Below are 10,547 nucleotides of genomic sequence, written 5' to 3' on the forward strand. Positions count from 1 at the left end.
TTGTGTGACAGAATGAAAGTCTTTATCTGTGTCGGTTTATATGATGGAGCGTGTGAGCTGCAGTTACAGTTCTATTGTGTACATTATGACTAGTTTAAATGTGGAGACTATTTTGGACAACAGGTGTGTGTTTAACTAGAGAGTGTGTGTGTGTAGACAGGCCCGCCCATTCTAGTTTGCTATTTAGACCTGGTTGTTTTACAATGTTGCTTCCCTCTGATGCCATCTTTTTTTTTTTCTCTCTAAACCCCCCTTCTTTTACCCCCTTCTTCTTTTCCGGCCGGTCCAAAAAAAATAAAATAAAATAAAGAAACAAACTGATCAATAATAAATAAAGTTTAGCATGAAAAACAACAGGGGTTTATACTCAATAAACTCCTGTTGTTTTCTTTAACAGTTCTGGTATCGCCTGTCTGTCCTGGGATAGGATCTCTCCCTCATGTGGGCATCCCTAAGGTCTATACTTTTTTTTACTGAATCAGGTTTTTTTTAGGGGGTTTTCTTTACCGGGAGGGAGGGTCTAAGGATGGGGATAACCAGTTTTATTTAGTCTGTTTAGTTTTCCAATCAGCTATTGTTTATATTTTATGACTGATTTTCTGCTTCTGTAAAATTATTTGAATGAAGCCCAATGAGGCAATTGATGTATGATATTGAGCTACATAAATAAATATATATACATACTGCTCACAAAAATTAAAGGACCCCTTTAAAGAAACACATTAGACACATCAGATCTCAATATGAAGTTGGATATCTATACAAATAACGACAGGGCAGTGTCTTAGGAACAAAAGGATGCCAAGTCTTAATGGAAATAAAAGTTTTCAGCCTACAGAGGCTCAATTGTGTAGACACCATCAAATCAGAGTGTAATGAAGATGTGGCAGGCTAGTCCATTTTTTCCAAAACTTAATTTCTGCAACTTAAAATACTTTTCAGTATCTTGTGTGGCCCTCACCAGCTTGTATGCATGCTTGACAACGTGGCGGCATGCTCCTAATGAGACGATGGATGGTGTCCAATACAGCTGAAATTGATTAACGAGGCCCTCAGCTGCTTAACCAACCAGAAAATGATCAGACAGGTTTAATTCAATTCATGCCAGGCCCAATAAAATAAGTGTACCTTTAATTTTTGTGAGATATGTATATAAATGGTAAATGTTGTATACTCGTATAGTGCTTTCTACCCTCCTTCGAGGGCGCAAAGCGCTTCAGTCACAGACCCATTCACCCATTCACACACACATTCACACACTGGTGGTGGCTCCGCTGCCGAACACTGGCATCAACCTCCCACCAGAGGCAATTTGGGGTTCAGTGTCTTGCCCAAGGACATTTCGACTCATGGGCGGGCAAGGCGTGAGTCGAACCCGCTCACTTCTGATCAGGAGTCGGCCGCCCTACCACTGCAACACGGCCGCCCCTATAAATAAAAATATGAGAATGTGAATTTTATTTCATAATCAACAATTTTAGGTGCTTTTAAAATATATGTAAACATTGCAACTTTTGTCGCAACTTTTCACAAAAGCCACCGCAACATCAGGCATTTTAGTCCACCACAATCAACAAAATCTGCTGCGAAATCCTGGAGGGTCTGTTTACAGCCCAACAGCAGTTTAACATCTGTTTAGAAACCTAACTTTTTGTGAGTGTTGTATCATGCTTCACCAATCATGATACTACACTGAAAAACTACACATTCAAAACATCAAACTAACAGATTCAATAAACATCTACCATGTAAAATAGTTTTTATTTTGACAATTACCAAACTTTTGTCAAACCATAAGGTCAAAATTTTCAAAACTATTATTTCCGGCAAGATCAGATCACAAATAATCCAGTGATGGTGATAATGATAAAGAAGAAGATTAAACCAGGCTGTGGGCTTTTCCTTTGTCTCTCCTTGAACTGATGCTGTCTCAATAAATGTGCCCAAATGTTGTTGTTTTTTTGCAACTTTTTTTACCTTCTTAACAATATAAAGCTCCACTCATTAAGCTTTATGTCTCTCCTTAGGTCCTCCAACACCACCATGCAGTCCATGAGATCTCCTACATCGCCAAGGACATCACAGACCACAGAGCCTTTGGCTACATCTGCGGGAAAGAGGGGAATCACCGCTTTGTGGCCATCAAAACCGCACAGTCGGTCAGTGTTTCTGTGCAGAGCTGGAGTATGTGCAATTAACTGCTTAGTGAGTCTTGAAAGATTTTCCACTATGCACCTTTGTTGAGTAGGTTAATGTATGATTTATCAAGGTCTTTGCGCACAAGCTCGAGCCTCTTGACATTTAGATAAGGACCCTCGAGAAGCTCTTGCTGCTTTGTGTTGTACATCAAACTAGTCCTTTAGCGATGCAGCTTCATCGGTCTGTTTTGTGCATGCACAGGCTCAGGGTCTGTGCTACAACAACACTCTATATGATGTATAGTACCTGTCTGGGCTCTGATGTGATGCTCTTGTTTCTGTGTGTTTGGATGTCTCGTCGGGATCTAGTTGCCTTGCTCTGTAGCTATATTGATTTCCCATAGAGTGTTGATGATGGTTTGAGTGTGGGACACCAGTTCTGATGGTATATCCATTTTCCTAGGGCCATGAACCATTGCTCTATACAACTAAGATAAGTTCTTTGAGTAAAAATACATGACAAATATTCTTCAGAGTGAAAGTTGTGTCGTCTTCATTCAGCAGAGCTGTCATTCACCTGACATGACTGAGGAAAGGTCACAATTATATTCTACACTATTTTCAGGACCCAAAACAACCATCACTCACACTCAGGCTGTTAGAGGGTGAACAAACAACAAAAGGGATTGAAACACAGAGACTTTGCTGGTGCTGTAATTGGAAGGCCGTGGCTTTGATCTGAATTAACAGAGTGTGTCTGTCTCCACTTGGACTAAGACTTGGAGATAATCAGAAAAAGTTCGTTTAGGGTTACGCTCAAAAGTAATTGCCTCATTTACAGTCCCAGCACAAGAAATGCGCATCTCATTTTGACACTTTTTTGCACATGCAATAGTCTTAATGCTGCCACAAAGAAGTCAAAGTTTCTGAGCTAAGTCTCTGAACTTCTGTGACTCATAGGCTTCTTTGAGAGTTTGTTGCAAAATGAATTAATACTGTTTGGAATTTTCTTCTTTATGTTGCAATGCAGTGAATAACAGAATATCGCACCGAGCAGCAACACCAAACGTTGACTGTATCAGCTCTTCTGTTATTTCTATTTTCACCGTTATTGTTAATTTCATTGTTCTGAGCTTTTTTCTGGGGAGTGACAGAGAAGCATGGCTGTGGACATGCATCAGTCAAACATTATCTGCTAAATTTAAGTCACTGTAATGTTCATTAAAATACTAGTGGCAAAAATGAATTTAGTCAAAAACAAAGCTAAATTTAGAAACAGGGTGGAGGAATCCTTTAACCCTTTCTAAGACACTATTTGGGATCTACTTACAAAACGCATCCATTGAACATGTTGAAATTTGAATTATTTGCACTGAAAGTCCCTTTTCTCAGCTTCAGTATCCACTGGAATTAAGTTAGTTGTGTAGTTCAAAGAACGTGTGTTATTTTGCTGTCGCCGGAAATGTTGCCGGTCTTAAAGGGTTAATTACAGAAAACAATGTGTCTAAGGACTTTAGTGTAATGCACTTTAGTCTCTACCCAGTATTAAACAACTAACTGGTCAACCACTCTAACCAGTAGAGGAGTTGATCAGATATATTTACCACTTTTAACACATAGTCTTTCCTGGTATTACAGCAGTATCCCTCTCACACAGGAGCTCACATGCTTATCTACCTGTATTTTGTTGGTAAAAAAAAATCCCTGTTGGAGTGAATGTTGAAGAATTGGTGCATTCTACCTTTGGAACACTGCAGATGAAGTATAATTAAGCTGAAGAAGTGCACATAAAATGAGACATGAACATTTAAATAGCAGTAGGGCACATGCATGCAGCTAGGGCAGAGGTTTTAGCATACTTAATAACACCACATTCATTAGAACTACATCTGCAAAAAAGGTTTTCACACAATGTCATGAAAAGTCTTTTTTCTGCACAGAGATCCTAACCCTGTACAGACAGCTGAAGAAAGTTTTCTTTTCTTATCTCTCATGAATGTCTCATAACTTTTGTCCTTTGACCCGCGACATTTTCTGGCGACATTACATTGTGTATTTTTTTATCTCACATCTTGCTGTTACTGTGGCATACGTAGTTGATTGTGCATGTGGTGTTTGATGGTGCCATCATGCCCCTCCGGCCTTAAAGCAGACTTTGGCCCAATCCAAATTGTTCCCTTCTCCCTACCCCTCCATTTGAAGGAGCTTGTGAAATGCAAGGAGTGTCTGAAGTATATTTTTCAATGTCCTATACTCCAAGTGGAGGAGAAGCGCTTTTTTTCATGTGGCTGTGCTCTGAACCACAGACGTTTATATTAAAATGTAAGTAATGACTTTTTGTAGTAGCATGACATTTTTAAAGTTATAAAACCGCTGTTGTTGCATATATTGGAGCACTTGAAGCTCTGCGCTAATGCTAGCTAACCAGTACGTATTTGTGATGTCATCGAGCAAAAGTAATGTCAGAACCAGAGACACTATTTTGTCGTAACTCTCTGTTTGGAGGAATAAGTGAAGGGAAGAATTCAGATTGGGGCTAACATTTGCAGAGTTGACTGGATGTTGGTTGAGGGAGACAGATTACATACAGTTTGTGTCATGAGCTGACAATATAAAAACTCTGAAACTAAACTACTTCGTGCAATGCAGCATTCTAACCATGAGCTCTTCCACAGCTCCAGTCAATAATTGATTAGGTCGATCACTGCTGCACCAGAAGTGTCCTTGACATTGTTTTTGCTGCGCTAGTGGTTTAGTGAACAAGTGGCTGGCTGCAATTGTTTTTGCTTCTCCTGACAAGGTAAGAAGGGAGACTAATATCTTCTTATGTGGATGTGAAAATCAGATCCAGTATAGCGGCCGTTTCTGCAGATATGCTGCAGTCTCCTCTCTTTCCTGTCATGGCGTTCCGTTCTTAAACCCGCCGCTCAGATCGCTACCTTTTGACAGCAACAGTTGTTTGCCACACCCTGAAACTTTCATTTTCTGAAATGATTCACTGCAGCTCAGACAAGTATCTACTCAAGGGCTTTGCTGCCGGTTGTCTGAAAGATTTGAAACAAGCACTCTGCATGTGTGCTACTAATATATTTGAGCAAATCTTACAAAATTCCCTGCAGAAATATTCCGGCTGGATTTAGTTGAGTTCAGATCAACAAATGTTTGTGAGGTTAATTGTTAAGGTGAACTTCATCTGTTATGTAAAGTGGTTTTAGTTTACCATTGGAAAATGTGTCCTGACAGTATAAAGCTGACGTAACAGCTTCTATAACCAAAGGGGCTGAGAGAAAGATAATCACTACATGAAGATATTATTGCTCCTTTACTTTTCTTCTTCAGTTTATCACTGTTAATCATTTACTATCATTTGGGTTTTTTTCTAACTTAGAAGAAAGAACAAATTTATAGATATTATTGTACATTCAAAAGAAAATAATTCTTTCTGCATTAAAAAAGACACAACATTGTAGAGAATAGAGAGAAAAGTGAAAAATCAGCAATGCAAACCAGTGTGTCTATCTTCATTGCACACTGCCAGAGCCCATGCTCAACTTGAAGGTCACCAATCATCTTAAAATAAAAAAAAATCATCAGGAAATGACTTTAAAGGAGAGCAAATAACAAGAACAAAACTCACTCAACCAGCAGATAGGAAGTGATTCTTCCACCTCAACCATCGATTGAGTGTTTTGATGGAAAAAAGGATGAATGAACATTGTGTTCCTGTGCTTGCTGGTGTTTTTTTACATCAGTGCCTGGGGGGTCGGCCTCTGCTGTTTGTGGGTGTGTCTACAATCGGAAGGCCTTTATTAAACGATGTTCAACTGATGGTGCACAAAGTCCAGTGCAATTAAGTGGATAAAGTCCTGATTTGCTGCAACTGATTGTATTTGTAAAATGGCCTTTTTGTCCTTGTAGGCGGAGCCTGTGATTCTGGACCTGCGGGACTTATTTCAGCTCATCTATGACATAAAGCAGAGAGAGGAGATGGAGAAGAAGGCCCAGAAAGATAAGCAGTGCGAGCAGGCGGTCTACCAGGTACTCCATCAAGGCTTGTCTTTGTGTTTTCAAACTCTTTTCTCAAACAGGCCTCAGTAACATGAGGCTGCTTCCATTAGACTCTTGACAGGTGAGTGAAGAACAACTTGAGACACGATAAGAGAATGAAACGAGGAGTAGCTGCTTTCAGACTTCATCAGCACATTGAGCTTATTTCATTTTCCTCTGTTCTGCCTTCTTCCCGTCTTCTGTTTGATTTTTGTGGCTGTCTCTTCGTATCTTTTCTTTGCTGACGATTGCCTAATGATTACCTGAGTGCTGGGAAGGCTTCCGGTGCTTGCCACCTTCTTTTTCTGCCCCACCGGGTTAACTCTGCCTCTTCCCTTTCTTCTCTCCTCCTCTTTCCTGCCGCTGCTCTTATGCAGACAATCCTAGAAGAGGATCTGGAGGACCCTGTCTACCAGGTAACTTCCTGTCCAATCACGTTGCTGCTCTCACCTGCTGCACTTAAGCTTGTTCCTTTCGGTGTGCATTGTGGGGAGACAGCTGCTGTTTGTGTTGGTAGTACAACACTTCGATCTGTGTGTGGCTTTGTGTGCATGATTATAGAAGTTTTGTGTATTTTCTGTGATTTTGGCCTTCGCAGGAGTCATCTATGTATCACAGATAACTTTCCTTCAACTGTTGTTAAATGTCAGAAAACTGTTTGACTAACCACCTTTGCAGTATCACCTCTTTTCTCTCAATGTCTTATCTTTCAACTCTTCCTCTGCAATTCTTTTTTTGCCCTTCCTTCCCCCTTCTGCTGCTGATGTTGTAGTACATTGTGTTTGAGGCGGGACACGAGCCCATCCATGACCAATCAGAAGAAAGCATATATCAGGTACTCACAAGCTCTTCCTGCGTTGTTTCTAGTTTGAAATGGTCGTTGCCTCACACAAACATGTCATGACGGCACCAAAAGCATTCAAAGATTGGATCTTGCATTTCTCTTTTTTGGGGTTCCTGTGTTCTTTCTGCATATAAGAGGAATTGCTTTTGGGTGTTTTTAACTTATGAAGTTTGGATAGAGGAAAGGATAGGCTGTTAGGATCAGCAGAAAGCAAGCAGTCAACACTTTCCAGAGGGACAATTCGGCAGAAGCTGGCAAGTTGAGCTAGATGAGCTTTTTTTGTAGGGGGTCTTCAGAGACATTAGTACAGCTCCAGGGGAAAAAGATGGGGGGGCGTGGGGGTTCAACCTCACATAGTTTTGACCCCTCCCTTTCCCTTTTCCCAAGAAGATGAAAGAAAATGAAGAGGAAGATTAATCACCAGCTTCTTCTTTGATCTTTAAATAAAGTGGATTGAAAATAAGGAGAGCAGCAGGGTGTGCACTGACACGCAAACAGAAAACTACAAGCAAATCCACACACACACACACTCATCATGTCAGGTGCAGGAAATGTGAGCCTTAGCCAGCCTCCAGCCACAGAGCAGCTCAAGGACCATAAAAGATGGCAGCTTCTGGAAATAGACGTAGGCAAGCAGCAAACAAAGCATTTAAATGCAAAAGAATGACTGAGAGGAGCTGTGCCAGAGAGATGAGGCATTTTTCCATTTCCCTGATGAGAGCTCACCTGCCTGCAGAACTTTTGGTGGAGCCCATCTTCACCTTGGAAAAAAGAAAAGTGCAGGAGTTGTTTGGTACACATTGACTTTGCTATAACTTCATCAAATCTATCTATCTGCATGGCTCAGAGATGACAGTTTGAGTTATTACTTCTCTGTTTGTGTGAAGAGTCTTAACATCCATTATTGACTCAGCAGATGAGCTCTTCCTTTACACATTTGAACCCCAATCCTCCACACCCCCCACACACACACGTATTTGTGGTGACTTCCGTAGAGTCCGGTTCTGAGCTTCGCGTTGGCGTCCGTTGTGCTGCTGAGCCGGTCCAGTCTATTGTTCATTGATCCAGAGGTGACAGGCTTTCTTGGCTGCTCTCTGAATCTGTCGGTATATTGTGTAGGTTCCCACCAGTCAGCAGAAGGAAGGGGTCTATGACGTCCCAAAGCGACACCCAGTGAGTGACTGCGTCTTTGTCTTTGTCCAACAACACCCCCCTCAGCCTGCCTCCCCCTCTCAGACAAACCTCTCAGCTGCCTTCCCACATGGGAAGATTTGTCCTCATATTTGAGAATCTTGTGACGCTCTGGTCACTGTTAATACCCCTCCCTTACGGCAGAGTAACAGCCATCCACCCTTTGGAGAGGTTTGCTGGGACTCTGTGCCTTGTGCGTTGTGCTGTGCTGCTGGTGGCTAGTGTCCTTGTGCTCGGCCATGCCTACTCCCACCTCAATAACGCTTGTCTGGATGTGTGTGGCACGTTGGCTGTCTCAGTGTGCATGTCTGACTGTGGTTGTTCAGAAATGAATCCAGTGGAAAACCTGCATGATTGTATCCTAATGTGTATTCAAATCATGTTTTTCCTTGTTATCATTCATTTACTGTCATCCAGCTGACAATAAGTGAGCATGGCATTATCTTTGAAGTGTGCACATGACATTGCTGAGCAGCTTTTCATCTGTTCATGCACAGGAGTTAGAGCAAGAAATCTGTGTTCTTGTGAGATATTTCTGTGTGCTGCTTGTAATAAAAGTTGACCTTTCTCAGTGTCAGGCTATGCTATAACTCACTGAGAGTCTGTCTGACCATAAACATGCTAGGTAAACTTCTGTCTTCATATACAGCCAATCTTTTCTTCCTTAAACGAGTAAAACTTCACTCCTCTTAGAAGTGACACTTGTTTGAGTTTTAGCAGAATCAGATTCTGCGTCATCCACAGAGCTCAGGGGGGACCTCTGGATTACTTATGGTTTTTTTCATTCAACCCACAGCTCCTGCTGTTTTTTGGATTGCCTTTGTGTTAGAAGGTGCCTGAAGGTGACCAAATCAAACATTTCTTTCTTTTTGTGCAGCCAGTTGAAGTTGTTGTCTGCTTGATGGATTCAGGCCTTCCAGTCACCCAGAGGGAGTCTCTGCAGATGTGGATACTACAAATGTAATTAGATCATGGGATATTTAAGAATTCAAGTTTGCAGCTCGTAATTTGCACAGCCATGTCTAAATACTGGATAGCTTCATTCAGCCTCAGACACCAGTGAGCAGATGTTTTACTACTTTCTTAGCGTACTGAATTTTCAAAAAAGACAAAAATGCAGACACTGAGTTGGATTGGAAACTCAAAAGGATTCTTGATTGACACAAAAAGATAATTATTTTGTGTATGCAAGAAAAACTATTCTGTAATTAAAGCCGCAAGCGGCGTTTGATGGCCCGCAGTCGCTAACCGCCCTCAACCTCGCCGCTATCCGCCCTCACACTCGCCGCTACCCACCCTCTCCCTCGCCGCCTGCTCATACGCACCAACGCCGCGCTCGCCACCCGCCCCTACGCACCATCGGCGCCCTTGACGCTGAACTTTGACCCGAACCCACTTGCTTACCTCTCACTATGGACTCCTAAGTCCCTCCCTTCTCTTTCTTTATAGCTGGTCTCAGATGAATGTGAGAAATTTCTTAAAAAGGGACTTTTTTCAAAATAGCGGCTTTTCTGTTGGTTTTATCTCCATAGCAACCATTTTATGTTTTTTTCGCCTGAGGTCACCGAACAGATTGATGTTAGTGTCATGACAATCGGCAAAAGTAAATTTTGGATTTCCTTAGCAACGGAGGTTTTTTGCTAACCCCGCCCACTTTCCTTATATGTTCATATTCAATGTTATAATACCTATTACAGCTTAAGTCTGGGATCAACATATTAAAATCTCATAAAAATGCATTGAAATATGAGCGTGTATTAACACTACGCCACTTTTGCGAGCTCGCCACGTGCACGCCGTTCAAAATCTATAGCTTGTAATACCATATGTTTTATGCCAATGGCTTCCCAATGATGCCAAAAGCGTTTGGAAACGATTGATAAATATCCCTAAAAGTTATATTTGTTTGAAGCTGGTGCTAACAGTGGTTTTTTTGGACAAATCAAGATGGCGGCCCTTCCCAAGGTCGAAGGTCAACGAAACTTTAGGGGTCGTTGAAGACTAAAGCCAGTGGCATGTGGGTCAATTCCGTACACATTGGACTACCAAAAGGTACGTTTTAACTTTGTAAAATTCACAAAATGTCAGATTTCGAAACAAAATGGCCGCCAAGTGGTAGGTCGTGGAGCCATCCCATAATAATTTCAAATGTTCCTGGGCTTATCCCCAACACATGTCACTGGCTTTCGTTTGGGTATTTCGAACTATTTTTTTTTTGGCCCCATAAGCTATTTTCGGCCCATTCATTTTTTTTTTTAAATGCTCACCATGATGTCATCGTGTTGGGGGGGTGACATGCAACATGCCAAAAATTCATTTTCAATTTT

General features: G+C 41.5%; 1 protein-coding gene across 10 annotated transcripts in view; it reads left to right on the forward strand.

The window, feature by feature from the left end:
• Positions 1-10,547, forward strand: part of dab1a (DAB adaptor protein 1a) — a 205,782-nt gene that overhangs the window by 172,071 nt on the left and 23,164 nt on the right. For 6 of the 10 annotated variants that reach the window (XM_036216833.1, XM_024287738.2, XM_036216840.1 and 3 more), the window contains 5 exons: positions 2,028-2,159; positions 6,057-6,176; positions 6,563-6,601; positions 6,958-7,020; positions 8,149-8,202. In XM_036216833.1, the coding sequence (XP_036072726.1) occupies positions 2,028-2,159; positions 6,057-6,176; positions 6,563-6,601; positions 6,958-7,020; positions 8,149-8,202 (408 nt within the window). The remainder of the gene's footprint in view (positions 1-2,027; positions 2,160-6,056; positions 6,177-6,562; positions 6,602-6,957; positions 7,021-8,148; positions 8,203-10,547) is intronic. The other 4 variants (XM_036216839.1, XM_024287743.2, XM_036216838.1 and 1 more) reach the window with 3 other exon arrangements.

This window comes from Oryzias melastigma, linkage group LG18 (genome assembly GCF_002922805.2).
Source record: "Oryzias melastigma strain HK-1 linkage group LG18, ASM292280v2, whole genome shotgun sequence".
NCBI lineage: Eukaryota > Metazoa > Chordata > Actinopteri > Beloniformes > Adrianichthyidae > Oryzias > Oryzias melastigma.